This window comes from Acartia tonsa, chromosome 7 (assembly GCF_053477335.1).
Source record: "Acartia tonsa isolate MP-2025a chromosome 7, ASM5347733v1, whole genome shotgun sequence".
Lineage (NCBI taxonomy): Eukaryota > Metazoa > Arthropoda > Copepoda > Calanoida > Acartiidae > Acartia > Acartia tonsa.
In genome coordinates this window covers 49561299-49583482 of record NC_137266.1, presented here as the reverse complement: position 1 = coordinate 49583482, position 22184 = coordinate 49561299, and the positions used below count along the sequence as shown (strand labels likewise).

At 30.5% G+C, this 22184-nt stretch overlaps 1 protein-coding gene and 1 long non-coding RNA gene across 4 annotated transcripts in view; both read left to right on the top strand.

Moving 5' to 3' along the window:
• LOC145323924 (uncharacterized) overlaps positions 1–20968 on the top strand; it is a 131260-nt gene extending 110292 nt beyond the window's left edge. For both annotated transcript variants that reach the window (XR_013881139.1, XR_013881138.1), the window contains exons 2-5: positions 13945–13995; positions 15894–15962; positions 20042–20088; positions 20780–20968. This is a non-coding gene — a long non-coding RNA (uncharacterized LOC145323924). The remainder of the gene's footprint in view (positions 1–13944; positions 13996–15893; positions 15963–20041; positions 20089–20779) is intronic.
• Positions 65–5209, top strand: LOC145323923 (uncharacterized). Of its 2 annotated transcripts, XR_013881137.1 has the most exons (3): positions 65–291; positions 3549–3614; positions 5041–5209. XR_013881137.1 is itself a non-coding variant. In XM_080166527.1 (2 exons), exon 1 carries the CDS (start codon positions 2243–2245, stop codon positions 3290–3292), a length of 1050 nt encoding a protein of 349 aa, XP_080022653.1. In that variant the 5' UTR covers positions 65–2242; the 3' UTR covers positions 3293–3614; positions 5041–5209. The 2 variants fall into 2 exon arrangements, 1 of the variants encoding a protein (XP_080022653.1); XM_080166527.1 differs by having other exon boundaries at positions 65–3614.
• Positions 20969–22184: the final 1216 nt, after the last annotated feature.

The window sequence follows — 22184 nt, the reverse complement described above, 5'->3', positions numbered from 1 at the left end:
CTTTTAAAACAAAATGCTTAAAATTTATGGTTATTGTTACAATTTTGTAACACCACTGAAATTATAAACCACAACCATGCACGACTGAGCGCGCGGACAACCAGACAAGAATGAAGAACCAGCTGCCTGTGAAAGAAGCCAGTCTTTTTTATACATTGAAACCTAAACCATATATTTGATTAAAATGTACTGAATAGTGAAAATACATATATTGTTGATAAATAATATCTTTTTTAATTAAAGCGTAAAATATGCAATATGGAGGCAAAGCCACCGAATCTTTTTGAACCGGTAAGATTTCATTTTTGATTTTTTTTCTTCATTACAATTTTAGTATCTTTTTTTCCGCGGGGGTGCTGTCCCTTCTCAGTTCCTCCACATATAAAAGACTCAATATATTATCTATAGTCACAATTTGTCCCTTTAATTTACCTTATATTACCCTTAGAGTTAACTTAACATTATTTTATACATTTACATATTATACATAGCTTCATACAGCTATAATTATATGTAAAATCTTGTTGAAATATTTATTATCCAAAATCACAATTTCGTCCCTTATATTAACCTTAGAGTTAACTTAACATTATTTTATACATTTACATATTATACATAGCTTCATACAGCTATAATTATATGTAAAATCTTGTTGAAATATTTATTATCCAAAATCACAATTTCGTCCCTTATATTAACCTTAGAGTTAACTTAACATTATTTTATACATTTACATATTATACATAGCTTCATACTGCTTTTGTTGAAATCGTTCCACTATTATTAAACAATATATCTTCTAATATTATCACAAGCTCCCTATTGAATAAAAATTTTTGCTATCTTGCTATCGTTATACAAATATATTCATAGTAAATTCAACTCTCTGTTCATAATAATTTCCAAAGCTTCATTCTGCTTTTAACAAAAATTATACCAAAATGGACAGATATAGGGATTATGACGTCAGTGATGACGAGGCGTCTATAGGTATGAGGGGTAGATGGAGAACGTTTGGACGGAAATTCATAAAAAATGCACCTAGAGCCCCTTTACTAGCCCCTTCTGCACCTGCTCCTCAGGTTAATCCTCCGGTTAATTCCCATAACTCTACTTCTAATAATGAAGATCAAATTAATGCTTTAAAAAATAATATGGGAGATATTGTAAACAGTCTTAATAAAATGGCAATTGACATATCCAACCTACAGGTTAATTCTAATAATGCAATAAGGAATGATTTCAGCCAACCCCCTCCTAGCCTAAACCCTATACTTAGTTTTGGCCCTCAGAATTATCGCTACGCTACAACTGATATTCCCGTCTACAGGTCAAACCAGCGAGATTTATCTCCTACGGGATTATCCACAATTCATGCTAGGGAACTTCTGTCTTCAATAGAGGACCATATAAATAAGGCTAAAGGGTTGGATAGAATAAACAAAGAATTGCTATTAGATCAAACTAGCCAACAAATAAAACAAATCTTTAAAGCACAAAACTCAGAGAATACTTACAACGCCCCTCATTTAAAGTGTAACACCTTTAACAACCTTGAGCCTCCTTTCTTAGCAAATAGAAAAAACACGTACAATGCAGATAAACTTTTCCAAAAACAAAGAGTTATCCATCGTCAATTGATGTCCATAGAAACAGTAGGGCTAAAAGCTTTTTTAAATCAGTTGGATAGTTTTGATCTTTCGGACTTTAGCCCATGTGAATATAATATGTTAATTCACATGTCCATATCTAAGGAAATCAAAGAAAAATTGGAAATGGCTGGGGGTAACCCGTTAGATCTCCCTACTAGCGAATATTTAAATAAAGTAAATCGTGTCCTTAATGGGTCAATTACAAACATGTTTGAAGTAGAGGAAAAATTTTATAAATTTAAACCTTCCTCTAAATCCGTTATGTCCATTTTGTGGGAATACAAAAAATACCTTGAAAATATATCTGACACTATTATTTCTGAGCGGGAAAAGCAGAGAAAAATTATTAGTGCGGTATATAAATATATTCCCTATGACCTTCGGCACCTGCTTAATTCGACCGCTGCCATGCAAAATGGCCAGCTTACGCTTTTCGGGTTTGAAAATTTTTTGCGTACCCACGAAGCTTCCATTGACAGTTTTATATCCAAAGAATCTAGAATACAGAAAAACATGATAAAAAGGGTAGATGTTGACTGGGAGCAATTTGACATTTATGCTGAAGACTTATATGATCACCCTGTAGATGCATGTCTAAAGAACAATTTTTTAGAAAAGTTAAAAAGGTCAGAAAAAGACACGTAAGAAAGCGTCGTCCTAAAAATGCACAAAATAACTCTTTTAATTGTACAAATAGTGTGCCATACTACACAGTCCCTGTTGTAAATAATGATACTATGTTGGAAAACCCTATCAACATTACAGATAGTAAGTTCAGTAAGTCAGTCCCTGTTTTAAATCATTCTGTTGATGTATCTTTGGAGAACCCTATCAACATTACAGATAGTAAGTTCAGTAAGTCAGTCCCTGTTTTAAATCATTCTGTTGATATATCTTTGGAGAACCCTATCAACATTACAGATAGTAAGTTCAGTAAGTCAGTCCCTTTTTTAAATCATTCCGTTGATGTATCTTTGGAGAACCCTATAAACATTACAGATAGTAAGTTCAGTAAGTCAGTCCCTGTTTTAAATCATTCTGTTGATGTATCTTTGGAGAACCCTATCAACATTACAGATAGTAAGTTCAGTAAGTCAGTCCCTGTTTTAAATCATTCTGTTGATGTATCTTTGGAGAACCCTATCAACATTACAGATAGTAAGTTCAGTAAGTCAGTCCCTTTTTTAAATCTTTCTGTTGATATATCTTTATCAAATAAGGTTAATGTAATCAATCTTGAAAAGAAAATTTATCGACATCATCTTTTTGAAAAAAATGATTTGAATACTAATTTTGCAAATAATACACAACAAATTAATAGCAGTAATAACTATCAGTCTTTACATAGTTTTACTAAATTCATTTTTAATACAACATTCTTTCTCATATTGCTAACATACTTTAGTTTAATTGACGTTAATTTTGCGTTATATCTATTTGTGTTAAGCTTTAATGTAACTAGTTTATTTCCCTTTAATAACATTAAATTTGGTATACCAAACAAGTACAGAAAATTAAAAATAGGTAGACGTTATAAAAGTTTAAAATGTAAATTTAAATCCTTTTTAATAAATTGTCCCCTAAAATATGGCTATAATATAGCCTTACCTATTTTCCCCTTCACTCTATCTTTTGTATAATAATTTAATGTCTGTCTCTATTTCTTATAACTTTTCATCCTAAGTTATAAATATATAGATAGACAGTTATACATCATACTCATTAAACCATTTCCCTGATTATAATTGTGACTATTATGGCATGTAATTTGAATTATCTATTAAACCATTTCCCCAATTAATATTGTGACTTTATGTTTGTACAAAAATTGTCCCTCCACATAAATATGCCTTTTAAAAAAATTATATCTTTAATGTTAATCTTTTAATATTATAGGAACCCTGTGTCCCCCTGTGTCCTACCTATCTTTATAAAGGCAAATTACTCTAAAAACATAAAAAGGTAATTATTAAAATACGCTAAAACGATATTTATCAAACATAATGTGTAAAAATTTGTAGTACATCCATAGCTAGCCTAATGGTTTAGTGGTAAACCTATCCGGTACGGTACGCACTTTCTAAAAAGGCGTTTCTGTGCCAGGGCAAGCTATGCGGGCCCGCCGTATATTATTTAAAAATAAATGTTTTGCAAAACTGGCTAAAAAGGCTTATATACCAAATATTAGTATCACGTCATTATACTAGTGTTTTTGTATTTTAAATCGTTATACAAGTATATTTGTTCTAAAGCCAATGCAAATTCTTTTACCAATTATTTTACACATAATTCCATCCTTTATATTGTAAATTAAACAATTTGCGGAAAAAGTAAGAACACCTTCTTGTGCAAAACAAGATATTCTACCTAGCACGATTTAGCATGACAAAGCAACATAAAAACTAGCTTTACTAGGCTTGGCATCCGGGTTAGGCTAAGCCCTACTAACGTTTTACAATTTCCGCAAGTTAAAAACAAAGTTTTCCCCTGCTCCATATGTTCGATTTTCTTCTTGCGCCTCTCGTTAGCCCGTCCTTGATAGTACTCCTTACATCTCTTCAGGCTGAAACCTACAGCTGCTAAAACAACCGCCGAAACCTAAATAAAATTAAAATAAAAATAGAATTATTTAGACCCTATTTTTCTAACTTGTTAGTATATTATCTTTTGTTGTTAAACAACTAGTTCCCAAACTTCTTTGTGTGTGTAAGAAAATAAAGGCTTGAAAATTATTCTTTGTTATGTACCATAAATAATATATAAAACTTAGTTAGGAAATTACGTTACCAACATTATAAAAAAAAGGGTAACTAATCACGTCCGCGATTGCGGCAAGATAATTGAGTCTTACAGTTTTGCCTAGCCGTTGAATGAAAAATTTTTCTCCCCTTTCGTTCACAAGGTTCTTTTTTTGCTTGCGGAATTGATTCTTATCTACGCAATTAAACTAAATCGAATTTCTATTCTTTATGATACATAAATAAACGTTTTTATTTGCTTATACCGCATCTTTTATATTTACACAACGAAATGCTTATTAATTATTTATTATGAAGTAAAATAATAATTATAAGTATTTGCTTTTGAAGCCAGTAAAAGTGTTCTGTAAATTATCTTACCAAGAAACATGAAAGTACAAAAACAATCAGAAGTAGCCATCCGTTAACTTCATTCTTGCAAGTCTGACGTCCATCGAGTCAATAGGTTTCCTAAAAAATTAACTATTAAAAACTTTTTCATAACAAGTTGTATATTGGATATAAAAATCCCTTGCAAGTCTGACGTCCATCGAGTCCATAAGTTTCCTAAAAAATTAACTATTAAAAACTTTTTCATAACAAGTTATATATTGGATATAAAAATCCCTAAAAAAATTCTTATTTTTCAGGATCGACCATCCTCAATAAAACATCGCAGATTATACCTAATATTGAAGAATTATATAAGGTAAAACTCACTTTGAATCCCAATAAAGCATTGAAGACCGCTTGTCTAGTATCCGAGGTCAGATTCATCTTGTTGTACTTGATCTCATCACCGGTTTCTTTTTCCCTTAAAAAATACGTAAATTTATAATATGTATCTAAAAAATATATCTATATAAAGACAGATGTAAATATATATATTACATAACCAATCTGCATTGAGATATATTATTTTATTTTTTTATGTCTGCACAATACGCAGATATGGAATAAATATTTCAGAAAGTATTTGTCTACACATTACCATAACGATCGATATGGTCTTATATTTGTAAACAATTTGTAACGGTTTTTAGTTGGGTTTCGTGAATATCGAAAATTCAAATCTCAAAAGTGGTCAATGTTTTTACGATACTCACACAAACAATAAAGTGTGCGCTCATAAAATACTATCTTCCTGATTTTTCAAGTAAATAGCGTTTTTATACTTAAAAACATCCCAAAAAATTGCGAAAAAGTAATAGAAATTGCACATTAATGTACATAAATAATATTTTTGAAATAAAAACCCCAAAAAATTCCAAACTTTTAGGTATAAAATTACCGGTTTTTCGAGTGCGCACTACGTTTATTGGAGCGCCAAATATCAAGGTACATTATGAGATACAACAACCCCTTTTCGAGACGCAAAATATACATACATATATACATACATATATATAATATACACATGTATTATATATACATGTATATACACATAATATACACATGTATATAAATATTAGACATATTTCATTTCAATTACATAAAAGTAAACGTAATTTTTAAATTCATTTCAAAGATCAAATGAGTAGTGGAGTTAAGTTTCCCTGTTCCTATCTTCTTTAATGGTCTTGATTTTCTTTTTAAAAAAAATGGCTTAAAGATACCAGATAAGATTTTATAATAAGATCTTGCTTTTCAAGTTTCTAGTTTTAGATTATTTTTGTTTCCTATTAAGGTATCCAAGACAACCTTTGATGACGAAAATTTTAGACAAAGCCTGCATGATTAATATCTACAAACCTTGCCCTTTCTCGAGGTTTTTACCTAGACATTACCTGGTTTCTGTTAAACCATCTCACTCTGGGGGGTGATTCTACTCAAACATTTATCAGCGCCATATTATTACATTTTTTACAAATGTGTTTGCTCAAATTATAAAGTTATAGGGTTAATGTCCCTAAGATATACAAGAAGGAGTGCAATGTATACACCAGCTAATACACAAGAACCAGTGTTTATATCTCCTTAAGTCAATCCTAATCAGGAATAAAATATTAAAGCTGGTATTTATTGACATGTCCCTAAACTAAGCATTTTATAATTCACTCTTTATAAACCTGCGTCCCTAAATTAAGCATTTTATAATTCACTCTTTATAAAAATTGCGTAATCACAACAAGATAATTCAAACTTTATCTAGTTTATGTAAAGTATATCTGCCGTTAATTCATTCTTTAATTGGCTAATAGAATCGAAATGTAATTTACTTTTTATAAAAATTGCGTAATCACAACAAGATAATTCAAACTTTATCTAGTTGATGTAAAATATATCAGCCGTTAATTCATTCTTTAATTGGCTAATATAATCGAAATGTAAATCAATCAATAATCCATTCTTTATTCGATTGAGGAAATTTGTTATAAACCGACAAATAAACCATTATTTATAATTAAATACTTGTACGAATCAATCTAATAACCAAGTTGTCATACTTTATTTGGTTATAATAAAACAAATAAAAAACAGCAAAACAAAGAAACAATAATTATGATATTCAATTCTTATTATAATTATAATCAACAATTAGTATATGCTATAATTTTGGCGACATTTATTTATCTTTATTCTTTAATTTCTTATTTTTTAATTATGTTACATGTGTACAGCAAAATTAATTAATTTTCTTTTCATCGTTCAAACATTTTCGCCAGTAATTGTGATACAAAATTAATGTAATTCGCCAATTTGTGATACAAAATTTATGTAATTTTAAACATTTATTAATATGTGAACTATATATTTATATATGTTAAATATAAATGAAATTTAAGAAAAACTTAAAATGAAAAAATTGAATCAAATTTTTTGCAACAAAACTAAAGTTAAAAAGAGATTTAATTTTGATATTTTTTATGCTTCATGACAATTACAAATTAAATACAAATAGTAAATATTTCCCTTTGATTAAAAAAGTAATATTGATTAACATTTTTTAAGGAAAATTTTTTATAGCCATCTATAAATATAATAATTTGTAATATATGATATTGTGTACTATGTAACATGAACTTTAAACATAATTAATTAATGATACAAAGCAACTCCACTTCTTCACAAATTTGTTCATTGTCATTCTACTTCATATTATTCATATGATCCGCAAGCTTCTTCCTGGTTGAACCATCATATTGTCATCGAAACCTAAAAACAAAAACCTTACTATGATGAAGACGACATTTGCAATAACTTCCAATTCTACTAAAAAGAAGATAATCCATGTTACTGAATGCATTGTAAGTTCCTGCCTCATTGGCCTCATTAAGAGGGGGGGGAACTTATGTTACAATTTTGTAACACCACTGAAATTATAAACCACAACCATGCACGACTGAGCGCGCGGACAACCAGACAAGAATGAAGAACCAGCTGCCTGTGAAAGAAGCCAGTCTTTTTTATACATTGAAACCTAAACCATATATTTGATTAAAATGTACTGAATAGTGAAAATACATATATTGTTGATAAATAATATCTTTTTTAATTAAAGCGTAAAATATGCAATATTATTTGATGGCATTTTTAATCTTAATTTGAAATGTCCATTATTTGCAATGATATCGAAGCCAATATCTCAAAGTTAGATGGGATAAAAGAAAAGTAAAGTATTATACATTAAGAATTTGGACTCAAAGTTTCATAAACATAGTATCATATCCTATGAAGCTTAAAAAACATTTGGACTTTTGTCAAATCTTGATTGATTGTTAGAACAAAGCAGTGTCCAAACTTTTAAACCAATTGTTTTATTCTCCATTTTGTTTATAAGATGTTATCCTTTAATATGACTATTTGCAATTTATTTACATGTTAGCAACTAAGAATTTAATTTCAAAATACATTTGTTGAAGGCTGGTTGCGTAATTAAAAAGTGTAAACTGTCGGACTTTTTTTAAAATTATTATTATGCAAAACAATAAAATATTTTTTTAAGCGAAGCTTTTCTATAATTATAGTAGGTCCGTCTGTAATGGTTAGTATTTTCGTTCATTCAGACATGTTAGAATAGTCTTATTGATTTCAAACTTTGCATGGTGATTCCCTTGGTAGTTAGGTACGATTTAGAAAGCGTAGCAACTCTATAATCAGTATAAGAATGTCCGTACGTCCATTTTAAACATGTTGATTTTTTTACTTTTTTAACAGCAAATTTTTATGTAATCTAATTATCAGATTGATCTGATTTTTGGTATGTTGATTCCTGGGAAATCAAAGTATAATGTTATAAGCGAAGGAACTCTATAATCATTTACTCTTTAAACATTTATATTCTGATTATTCAGTTCTGACACTAAATGTTAATGTCCGTTCTACCGTTTCAGTGCTTCGCTTTTATGGATGTTGTCATCCTTGTTTTTAAAATTATTATTATGCAAAACAATAAAATATTTTTTTAACGAAGCTTTTCTATAATTATGGTAGGTCCGTCCGTAATGTTAATTTAGATATGTTAGCATTGTCCTATTGCTTTCAAACTTTGCATGGTGATAACCAAAACATTTGTGTACGATTTTAGAAACTTTGCAACTCTATAATTATCCTATTCATCTGGTTTTTGTAATAATTATTCCTAGAACAAACAAGGTAAAATATTATAATCAAGGCATCTATATAATCAAATCATAAAAATGGTAGTATGTCCTTTTACTGTATTCTGTATTTCATCAATTTATTTATAATTTTGTTTAGAATTACAAATTTATGTTGCGCTTATTAAGTTCTGACACTTTACAAGTTGTTTGCTAGTCCTTCCTTCTGATTTCAGAGTTCAGCTTTTTCATCCATGTTTTGATTAAAATTTTTACTTTCGACGATTAAAAGGTACCTTGTGCTAGGCTATGACAGGTCTTTAATATTTATAATTAAAGCAATGAATTAATCAAAAACTTATAGGTTCAATGGCGATGACTTTTGATCATTACAGGGAAAACAAACCCTTTAATTGCACATCCTTTGGATTAACCTTCAAATGAGTTGTGCATAAAATGAACTTTAAAACTTATAGCAGTATTCTATTTTTGATGAGGTTTTGCCTAAATGTAATCCATTATCTTTTTCAAAACTACAGACGCTGGTTAGACTTTTGCAGTTTGCATAGCTTGGACCATTCTCTACCAGGGATCTAAAGGGAGAAGACAATGGCCGATAAATTGATGTACATCTCCAATGATGTTACACAAAATTACGACTTTTGTAGGTTACGATTAGTGGTTAAAACTTTAAATACTCGATCTAATAAACCAACCTATAAAAATTTGATAAAAGTCTTTAAAGTTGATAAGCCAACGAATAAGAAAACAGTATTATAAAACTTTGGGGACTAGTGTTATAAACATGTACGTACATGTCTCCTTCTTTCTTTGCATTGCTTGAACCATTCTTTATTCTGTCTAGGCCCATAGAAGGTGTGACTTCACTTTCACACAGTATCACAACTGTATAGTATTAATTTTTGCTAAATAAATAATACCATAAATTTGAGAATCCAATATATTATTACTTGGATGTTGCACAAGATTTTCATGTAATATAATAAAGTAATATTTGCAGCTGGCTAAAACAACGATAATCCCCACCCCCTTCTTATCCCAATCACACCCATTCTACTGGACAAATAAGCTGACCAATAAATGAAGTCCATATTAGCAAGCTAAATTGACGACAAACTTATATTCTGTCATTATATCCACGTTTATCCTACATCCATTATTGAAAGGAGATTTTTAATAGATATAATGCAGTTATTTCTCGCATCGTATTATAAATAGCTTTCCGCGGATATAGAATGTACAATTCGGCACCTCGGGGCTAAAAAAACTGGTTTTAATCTTATGATTGTACATTTTTATATTTGAAGAAAGCTGGATATGATACAATGCTAGACATAGTTTTTTCGTATGGATTAAAACCGGTTCTTATCCACCGGATTCGAATGAATACAAGAAAGCAAATTAACAAATGTATGCTGTTAACAAATATGCGGTTCTGAAAATATAAAAAAATATGATATTTCGGAAGTGATTGCTAATCTCTATAGAAATAATAGTTCACTATTTTAATTGCGTTAAGATAAATTGGCTCTTATAAAACTTTCTAAACTTATTTAGCATGCATAATCTAGAAATGAAAAATATAAATGTTTTTTTTTGGGGAGGGCGGGGTCATTTTTTCTACGGGCGATTTATCTTATGCGGTAGATGGTACCCTCCCCAAAATAGTTAAAACCTCCCCACGACCCATGAGAAGCTACACAATAAAGGACACCATATTGGTTCAGCGGTTAGCAAGATCTTTCGGAACACACAGACAGACAGACAGACACAGACAAAGATCCTGTTACTTTATTATAAGGATGAACCTCAACATTTTAAAGATATATATAAAAATAAATCAACATTTTTTCTAAGTGTTCTTTGTGTTATATTATTTTTACTTCCCTTCATCTTATTGGATCAATAATAAACAAGGATGACAACATCCATAAAAGCGAAGCTCTCAAACGGTAGGACAAACGGACATTAACACTTGTATAATGTCAGAACTGAATAATCAGAATGCGAATGTATAAGAGTCAAAGCAAAATTGTAAGTAAACTTGTTGAAAAACTGCTTGATACAGGATAATGATTATGGACATACTTACATTTTTAGGACTTGATTATAGAGTTGCTTCGCTTATAATATTGTACTTTGTTGTCCCAGGAATCAGTATACCAAAAATCAGACCAATCGGATAATTAGGTCACATACAAATTTGTTGTTAAAAATGTTAAAAAAATTAACATGTTTAAAATGGACGTACGGACATTTTGGTAATGATTATAGAGTTGCTACGCTTTCTATCTCGTACCTAACTATTACAGGAATCACCATGCAAAATTTGAAATCGATAGGACAATTCTAACTTGCCTAAATTAACGAAAAAATCTATTTAAAAAAAGTAAAAAAAATCAACATGTTTAAAATGGACGTACGGACATTTTGGTAATGATTATAGAGTTGCTACGCTTTCTAAATCGTACCTAACTACTAAAGGAATCACCATGCAAAATTTGAAATCGATAGGACAATTCTAACATGTCTAAATTAACGAAAAAAGCTATCCGTGACGGACGGACGGACGTACGGACGGACGGACGTAAGGACGGACGGACCGACCCTAATTATAGAAAAGCTTCGCTTTTAAAAAGTACTCTTTTAGTATGTTCTTACAAGTAAGTAACGATTTTTGTAAATCAGCGGATTTTTAATGTTACTTTACTCTCAAATTCTTATTTTATATATCAAATATAATAATCATTTATCCAGCAATTTATGAAAAATCTTAAAAATATGGAAAATTTTTCATTTTATCTAAGTAAAGTTTAAATTACCTAAAATTTACAAAATAAGATATATAAATCATAGGGTATATATGTTTTGCAAGAAACAGTGTTAAAACGAGTATATTTATATCCATAATAGCGCACCAATTAAAAGTTATGGCCATTTTCAATTCATTTTCTAAGCCTTAGACTGTATGACGGCTCAACTAAATGATGAATAGCAAGTTTGATAAAACCAAAGTTTTTCAGACTCTCTTAAGTTTCAGTTTCTTTTAATGTTTAAACAATCTTAATTAGATTAATGGCAGATATTGTCAATAAATTATTGAAAGGAATATATTAAAGTATTAAATTCTAGGCAAATTTTCTGGATATAAGTAAAAATTAGTATAGAATCTTAACATTGTTTAGTAACTGTTAGATTTCTTTACGGCTAAGCTGTACAGTTGCAACGCTGAAAGTATTTTACTTTTTCATAATGTATCAACACTCTTAATTTTGCTTTGTAATGGTTGGACAATTACAACTTCTAGCAGTTAAGAGATGTGACCGGTTAAAATACGTTCCAACAAAAATATAAAGATAGCTAATTTTTACTTTTCTTGCCTTTTGAAAAGTCCATATACATTTCAATGGTTTATGTCTTATGGTCCCAAAGAACATGAGATTTTGAGATTATTAAGATTTTTAAGAATACATTTGATTATTAATTACCTCCTTAAACCTTTAAACAACTCATTTTAACCCAATCAAAAAAGGCTTAAACGTCCTTTGCATATAATCGACATTGACACTATCGTCGAAAAACAAAAACTGTCATGAATGAATACCATGAATACTGAACCGATTGATTTCTCTATTTTAGACAAGTTTCATTTTATTATTAGTTCATTTTTCGAACCAGCCTTTCCCCTTCAAATTCAGAACCTTAAAATGCTAGGGGTGCAGACAGTAGTTGACAATATTGTAATGACATAATTTTGATATAATAACAACACAGTTCTTGAACTTCTAAGTTTGAAAGTTTGCCTCTAGTTTAAAAATGTTTTTTTTATCTTTAAAGCTTGCTGTCTAATGACTCTAATTTCAAAATTTCTATAGCCAATGAGCCTTGAAGCACATTGGTTGATTACGCTTAAGAAGAAGGGTTTATTTTTCGGTTTCATATTCGCACCAACATTTTATATCTACCTACCATATTGCTGCTTCTTTCAGGGAGGGAGGGGACATTGGGCTGTTATTTCTTAGTCCCCAAAGTTTTATAGCAACATTTTCTTGTTTGATGGCTCAATACTTCAGGATCTTTTCTTGTATTTTTATTAGTTGGTTAATTAAGTTTAGAATCATAACGTTTCAACCACTAATTGTAATCTAAAGAAGGGGTAATTTCGAATATAATCAATGGGGATGTAAATCAATTTATCGTCCAATGTCTTATCCCTTTAGATCCCTGTTCTGCTTTAGATTTTTTATGTATCATATTTAACTGTCATCAAGTCAGTTCAGTAGGGTAAAAACATAGTGCCATGATAACAACTTTAACTTTCTGCGTAGTAATTATATAAAGAGTAAAAATGGACTGATTTTTAATCATTAAAATAGCTTTTTATGTGCCAAATACTGAGAAAAAAGGTGATTACAAAATCAAGAGTGATAACATCCATAAAAGTGAAGCTTAACAAATAAGAAAGTCAGACAAACGAACATTAATAAAATAGAGTAACAACGCATTTTATATTTAACATTATTTAGAAGTTTGTACAAAAACTTCGTATATATCTTGAACAAAAATATTTGAATATAGGATGCTTCATATTGACATACTTACATTATACGATATGATTATAGAGATGTATTGCTTAAAAATGATACCTAATGGTCAAGGAAATACATGGTCAAATAATCAATTTAATATAATGATTATATAAAAAAATATTGTTTTAAAAGCACTCACAAACCCATATTTTTTTAATCAACACTAAGAATTATTATGGAGTTGTCCCGCTTTCTGTACTGTATCTAATTAATACAGGAATCGCCATGAAGTTTGAAAATAAGTGTCATTTTGTAATAATAATAATCGGGAAAATTTTATTATCCATCCATTGACATATCTGTGAATTTTCAGGCATTCTACCTTATTAGCTTAATTTTCATTATCATTATGGTTACAACTGGAAACCTAAATCTACAATAAATGTTTTTTTTTATTGTTTAGGAGGATGTTACTGCATATTTTAGATACAATTGTTTACTTTCTTATTTCAAGGTATGATTATCTTAGTAATTAAAGAGGCTACTCTATGATTAAATCTGCTTGTCTTTCTTTCTTTTATACCAACTGACAAAAAAAAACATTAAAAATATTTTTAAATCAATGCATGTAAACCTATAAATAAGTATATCGAACCCTTCTTTAATTTTCTTCCAAATATTTTACACTTTCGCATGATTTTAGGATTTTCATTTCTAATATGTCATCATTTTATGTTATTTCTATATTGCTCAATTTAAAAATTTTATTTGGGAAAAAGCATAGACGTCCAAGGGAGGGGGGTAAAGTTGGAATTACCCGTCCAAATGAAATTTTTTTCATTTCACCCCTCCCATTTAAAATTTACCCCTACCCTGGGGGTGCCGTAGGCACCCCCAACCATTTAGGATGGGGTATTTACCCCAAAAAAAAAAATAATTTGCGGCGCGCTCCGCGCGCCATTTTACCCCCCCACCCCGTCGAAAATTTCCCCACCCCCCAAAAAAAAGGTTGGACGCCCCTGGGAAAAAGGGTAAGTAGTTGCATTTTACGATTGTCTGAAAAAAACAGATAGAGGGGACAATGAGCTGTTTATTACACTATACTAACGTTTTCATATTTGTAGGCTTTACAACTTTGGGGTTTTTGTAGAATTTTGATTGTTCTATTGTTTCATTATTGAGTATTTTAGTAACCAGTAATTGTAATCTACAGAAGGGGTAATTTTAGGTATCATCATTTGGTATGTACATTACATTATCGGCCATTGTCTTATCCCTTTAGATCCCTGAAAAATAGGTTCTTGTTGCTGGTAAACTAAACGTCTATTTAAACTATTCATGAACTGTCCAAAATACTCAGGGAGGAAAAAAGACAGAAATCCCCACAGCAATTTTATTTTAAGACCCAGAGGTTTAATAAAAGTTTATAAAGTAGAGAGAGGGGGGCTTCCCCGCCACTGTACACTTTAGGGTCTAAAGTTACGATCTTTAAGGGTTGAGGTTCCTTAAATTACCCAAGTCATAGAGTAACAGCGCTCAAAAATAGATTGATTAGGTTAAAAACAGAAATTAAAAAGCATAAAATGATTGTGCAGAAATGATAATTATAGGGTTTAAGTCGATTTTTACAATAACATTGCTATTGAAAATGATTTATGAGCTATGTGAAATAGTTTAATTATGGGAAGTTTTTATAAATAAAATATGGAAGATGCATTTAATTCAAATTGTACCATTTAATGGTGTGACATTACAGACATTAAATGTAAAAGTATAGATGTAAAATCCAGATAACTACCTGGACCAAGAAATGGAAACCCCATTGGTCTGCTAGAAAATTGCTTATATTTCCGACGCTAATAGCTGATTTCAAACACCCAATACTAAATTGGGATATGGTCCTCGCCCTGTGAACAGAGATCTTACCCCTCTTTTCTATTACTCTCATTGATAAAAAGGTAGACAGAAACAAATACTTATTGAGTAGCTTTGCTCCTAAAAATCGTCTTTACAGGGTGACTTTTGGTGCTGTTATTCATTATAGTGTATAAGGAAGTGATATTTAATTAATATTCCATTCTTCTAATTACACTATAAGCCTTTAAGGTTTCATAATCGGCTAACATATCAGACGCATTCGAAAGGGGGCGGAAACTTGGATATTTTGGCTGAGGCTGCTTTTGGCTAGGGATTAGTTAGACTTATAGTGATTAAGGCTGAATTTTTTTTTGGCTATGGTCAGGGCTGCGCGGTTGGCTAAAGAAACTGAACGGACAACAGTGAGCTTATTAGACGATTGATTGAGGCTATGACTACCGAGCCTTACGAAATATGCATTCGTTTTCAAAAAAATTAAAGAATAGTACAACCAAAACAAAGTTAATTAAAATTGTTGAAAACGATTTTTTTCAGAAATTGTTATCTGCATTTTTTCTCCTGCTGTAGCTGTTACTACATCATTTTTGGCTGCTGGTTTTGGGGGTAAGTTAAACTTTTTATTATTTTTGGCTTCTGGTTTTGGGGTTGTGTTAGTTATTAGATTGTTTTTATTTCAGGGAGGGAGGAGACAATGAGCTGATGATTACTCTAGTCTCCAAAGTTTTATAATAATGTTTTCATAATCGTTGGCCTTTGGGGACTTTTATTGAATTCTAAATGGTTAATATATTAAGTTGAGTGTCCATACATTTTCACCACTAATTGTGATCTAAAGAAGAGATAATTTTGTGAATCATCAATTGGGATGTACATCAACTTAATAGCAATTGTCTATTTTTCATTCTTTTATTTCTATTCTATATTATTTCATGGTTTTATATTTCTTCTTCGGTCCTAGGACAAACGCAGTAGTGACAGACGTTGAAGTGGACACTTAACCGAACCTAATCTATTTAAAAATATCTTATAGGTATTTAAATGCCTAAACCCTGCGGAGGGCTTATTTCTATATTCATATTAATTTTAACCTATCCTAACATGTATATATATACTTAATCAATGCTTGAAATAGATAGCTTTCTTCGATAATTTATGCATGTTAGAATTGTCCTATCGATTTCAAACTTTGCATGGTGATTCCTTTGAAGTTAGGTATGATTTAGAAAGCGCAGCAACTCTATAATCGTTACCAGAAAGTCCGTACGTCCTTTAATATACATGTTGGTTTTTAACTTTTTAACAACAAATTTAATATGATAATATTATCCGATGGATCTAATTTTTGGAATACTGAGTCCTAGAACAACAAAGTACAATGTTACAAGCGAATCACCTATATAATCAAGTCCTAAATAGTAAGTATGTCCAAAAACACTATCCTGTATTTAATCAGTTTTGCAACAAATTTACTTACAATTTTGTTTATACTTATACACTTATAAACTGAATAATCAGTTTTCACACTCTACAAGTGTTAATGTTCGTTTGTCTTACCGTTTCCGAGCTTTGCTTTTATGGATGTTGTCATCCTTGTTTTTGAAATGTTTGTATAATTCCCTTGTTTTTTGTAAAAATAAATTGTAAACGTAAAAATGCAAAAGCCATAAAATCAAGCAAACAACAAATAAATCCAAAATCAGCCTAAAAGTTGCAGATTTTTAAAAGCCAAAAGGATAAAGACCTCCATAAAAGCGAAGCTTATGAAATCCAACTAGTCGGTGTTTCTGTAACAATGTTTTTTTTTTTATGGATATGGGATAGGGTTGTCAGCCCTAAGCCCTATGATTACGGTGTAAAGCGTCCATTTGCCCATCAGACAACCAACCCTTTGATTGCACGACCTTTGTCTGAGAATCCCTAATTGTGCATAGTAGTGAGAAGCGCCTGTTAACTAACTATTAACTTTTTATGTTTTAACTGTTTATGTCGCGCACCTGACATAGCAGCAGTAGGAACCCTATTTAACGTCTTTAGTAGGGTTGGGCCGGATATCCGGTGTGGCCGGATATCCGGCCGGATATCCGGCCATTTTCAATATCCGGCCGGATACCGGATATTGAAACTATCCGGCCGGATATCCGGCTCAATAATTTTTTATACATTACACCAAAAATCTCTGCTTTTTAAAATCTTAAATGGCTATAATTTTCTATTATTGAAGCTAAAAGAACATTTTTTTCTGAATAAGTTTAACTTTATGTAAATTTATATAAGATTTCTGAAGAAATTTTTTTTTACTACTTTAATATCTGGTAATTTGGCCGGTTATCCGGCCGGATATCCGGTAATTTGGACGGATAACCGGATATTTGCCGGATATCCGGCCAACGCCGGATATCCGGCCGGTTACCGGATATCCGGCATTTGAAATCACCCGGATATCCGGTATCCGATATCCGGCCAAAAAAGTATCCGGCCCAACCCTAGTCTTTAGTTATGAGGCGGTGTCGGACCGAGATTCTTGTCACCTTCCCGAAGTCGAGCTACGGTCGTAGGTTCGAAATACAGAGCTTTAAAAGTTCAAAAAATCACTCACATTTTAATACTTTATTATAGAGATGTAACGGTTGTTAATGTGTGCCTTTTTGTTAAAGAATTCGCTGCATGTTATGGATGGACCGACCCTAAATTTTTAAAATGCATCTTTGTTTTGAATATTCGTTTTTTTACAATTTATTACTCATTATCATTTTATTTGGCAGGTGCACTCAGCCATGAATTATTAATTTTTAGTATTTTAATTATTTGTTTTTACAGCGGACATTGAGTTAGAAATCATATTTTATTAATCTTTGTCTTAAGAAATAAGCTATAAAATTGATAAACACTCCGGGAGGACAAATATGAAACTTTGACTTTAAAAACAGAACATAAACTTAAATTTTATTAGACACACAATTAAACATCCTGCATCTGTTATATTGGGACAAGAAAATTTTTTTTTCTTCATATTCTCTAATGAAGGGAAACACGCAGCGGGCTAAACTAACGATTACCCCCTTCCACTCCCTTTTCCCCATCCTTTACTCTCTTACTGGTTTAATGAACTAACCAATAAATGAGTTCCATGCTAGCAAGCTAAATTGACGAAAATGTTTTCCCCTGTGATGATATCCACGTATAGTCTACATCCATTTGCAGCTGTTATATTGAGACATTAAAATCAAGAAAATGCTTACAGATATTTCTCGCTTTAAAACAAAAACTTGGATCTTGCGGCCTTCCCCCAATTATTATGCTTTTTAATAAATTGTACTTTTAGGCTGGCTAAAATAACGATATTCACCAATGACCAATAAATGAGTTTAATTCTAGCAAGCTAAATTGACGACACTTAATTTATCCTGTCATAATACCCATGCATATTCTACATCCATTTACATTGGAACAAAAAAACAAGAAAATGCATACATAGGTTTCGTGATTTAAATAAAAAATCTTAAAAATAGTGTTATATCATTACTTGGGTCTTATACAAATTTTTATTTTCACTTATAAAGTTAATTGATTGATTGATTGATTAGCCATAGTCTCTTAGGGTTTGGACCTAAGTAGTCATGGAGTAGGCTGAGACACTTTTGTATAGCCACTAGGGCTATCAAGCTCCACGTTCAAGCACATTATGACTTGACCCGCTATCTCATGAGAGCTACTCATTATTACCTCACCCTCGCCGAGTATGGCAGGTGTCCCAAATTAAGTCACCGTAATGAATGACGCTCTCCGCAGAGGAGCTTGGGATAAGGGTAGTACTGATACAATGTACTTGACTATTAAGTATCCAAACTTACTCAATAATCCCCTTCTTACACAACCAGGGGAAGTTGCGTGAATGTATTCAACTGAGAAATTCGAGTTTCCACATGGGGACTAGAACTCTAACTCTCATCACCGTAACTCAGTGCATTACCACTGAGCTACGACGCCCCTTATAAAGTTAATCACGCAACGTGGTATAATAGCGATTACCCACTTCCACCCCCTTTTCCCCATCCCATCCGCTCAATCTGGTTTAACGAATTGACCAATAAATGACAGGGGAAAGCAACCTAAATTGACGACAATTTTTCCTCTTTCATAATATCTACTATACACAGTTCACTCGAAGCGACAGTAAGAGAAAAAAAATTTCCCTGACATAAGGCCAACTGTTTCTAAAATGTCCCAATGAACATATAAATTTAGTGGAAAAACGAAAATCTTAAAATGAGGCCTTTTTGAGAAAATTAGATTTGAAAATTTTAAGTTCAATTTTTATCCCCTAGGAGTTACCGCCAAATCATGGCAAGAAAAGCAAAGATTATTTATTGTAAATTTTAAATAAGTTTACTTTTATAAAGTTCTTCATAAATCTTTGCTTTTCTTGTCATGATTATACAGTAACTCCTATGGGGTGAAAATTGAACTTGAAATTTTCAAATCTAATTTTCTCAAAAAGGCCTCAATTTAAGATTTTCAGTCTTTTATACTAAATTTATATGTTCATTGGGACATTTTAGAAACAGTTGGCCTTATGTCTGGGAAATTTTTTTTCTCTTACTGTCGCTTCGAGTGAACTGTGTATATTCTACATACATTGTTGAAATATTATGAAGTTAATTCTTTTTTTTGTATTTATTTAGAATGATGAAACTAGCAGCCATGGTGGGGAGAATAGGCTTTCCTCTTTGTAAGTATTTTTTACCTGGATTATGAATTTTCATTCAATACGGGAAAAAAATTTGACAGATACATGATTATCCTTTTCTTGTTGATTAGAAACTAACTTATGTTGTTTTATTAGATAAAAGAACAATAAAAATGAAATTTATTTATAGTAATGAACCTTACCTAACATTATTATAGAAAAGGCTTGTCATTAAAAAGACTACCTTTAATCAAATTTATTAAAAATCACGAAACCTGTTACACATTTTTAATGTTTAGTTTTATTTCTACTTATTGTTTTTCATCCCAAAATTAACTATTAAGTAACATAAATGTAATGCACAATTACTATGATATCACATCAATGGCTTTTAAAATGACTAGCGGCTGTATATAGGAGCTCTTTACTCAAAGGAGTAAGGAAAGTAGGAAAAAAGCAAAAAAAAATTAAATATAAAAATTAAATAGTCTTAAACCATCCAGGGACCTATATGAAGCTTTCATAAAAAGGAGAACTTAATAGGTTCAGTTGTTATATAAATCTTTAGCTACAGACAAAAAAAAGTATTACTTTAGATATTAGGATAAAAAAGTAATTTCAGAAACAAACCTTAGGGGCAAAAAAGCTGCTTTCCTACATTATATTTCTATTACTATCTCCCATTTTCAAAAAATTGAAAATCAAAAATCTTACTTGTTTTTATTCTATTTAGGTAATGAAGATGACTACTTGCCATTTCCCAATGTAACAGAATATTATCAAAATAAAACTTGGGACTCTTTTCAACACGTGGAAAATAGTTTAGAAGTTTTATGATATCAAAAATGTGAAATATATTTATATAAGTAATTCGTTTTTTTTAAATAGCGGAGCTACTGTATAATTTACCATATCTTTCAGAGTTAAACTCTCCTAACAAATTATTTATTAACTGGCGGATGAATACATTTTTTTGTAAAAGGAATCATATATTAAAAACTTAGATTAACAGGATACTTCTATGACATAAAAAATTGTTGTAAGAAAATGCTTTGTTTTATACAACAAACTTCAACAAGCAGAAGTTTACAGGTTTTGAAAAAAAACAATTCTTCGCAATTTACAATTTATTTATTACTTAAAATTTTTTATATAGACCCGATTTTTGTATGTGGCATGGAGAGACCTTAACCAGGTTTCTTACTAAATCCTAAGCGTTTTTGTATAAAAGTACATTCAAGATCAAGATATTTTTATTTGATAATTATAAATTATTTTTATAGTATAATAAATCATAATAAAGTGAAGAACAAAACAACTATTCATCACTCACATGTTTACAAGAAATTTTAGACAAAACAAGGTTAACAATCTTTTTTGAACAGATATTCTATATCAATTTATCAGCCATTGTCTTTTCCTTTTAGATCCCTGATATAGTTGACCTGCGAAGCTTGACCTGTCATGCAAAATAATAAATCATAAATATGTGAAGAACAAAACAACTATTCATCACATTTCTACAAAAATTTTAAAACATAACAGTCATAAATTAGGCAGAGCTTTTTTTTATCAAATTAAAATTAATAATACCATTACTGAAAAATTGTTAATATATCAAAACAACTAAAAACATCCCGCTTATGAAAAAATTTGAAAACTGTTATAAAGAAATAGTTGATTTTAGAACATTTCTTTTTAAAATATTTTTAATATTAATATATTTTTACACACCCTTGATATGCATGCAATGTTATTTTACGGGGAAATTCACCCATACAAACAACTACTGACCAAACATGTCCATAAACTTTTTGCAGTTTGCAAATGCAATATTTTAAAACAAATAATGTTTTCTCCGGTAGTTTTTTTTGTCAATAACTTCATAAAGAGCTAATTACAAAATTCAATAGTTAAATAGTAGCTGCACTCCAAGAAATAAAATAATTAAAGTTTCTAAAGATGACAAAAATAGCTTTAAGAGGTTAGTCAACAAACTTTAAAAATTCCCACAGAAAACAAACAAAAGTTTTAAAATTGTAATTTCAATTATGAGTGGCTGCGCCATTTAGAGTTGAAGACGACCTTTTACATGATATTTCATTTGTAAGCTGTACTTTATTCTGAACAGAACGACA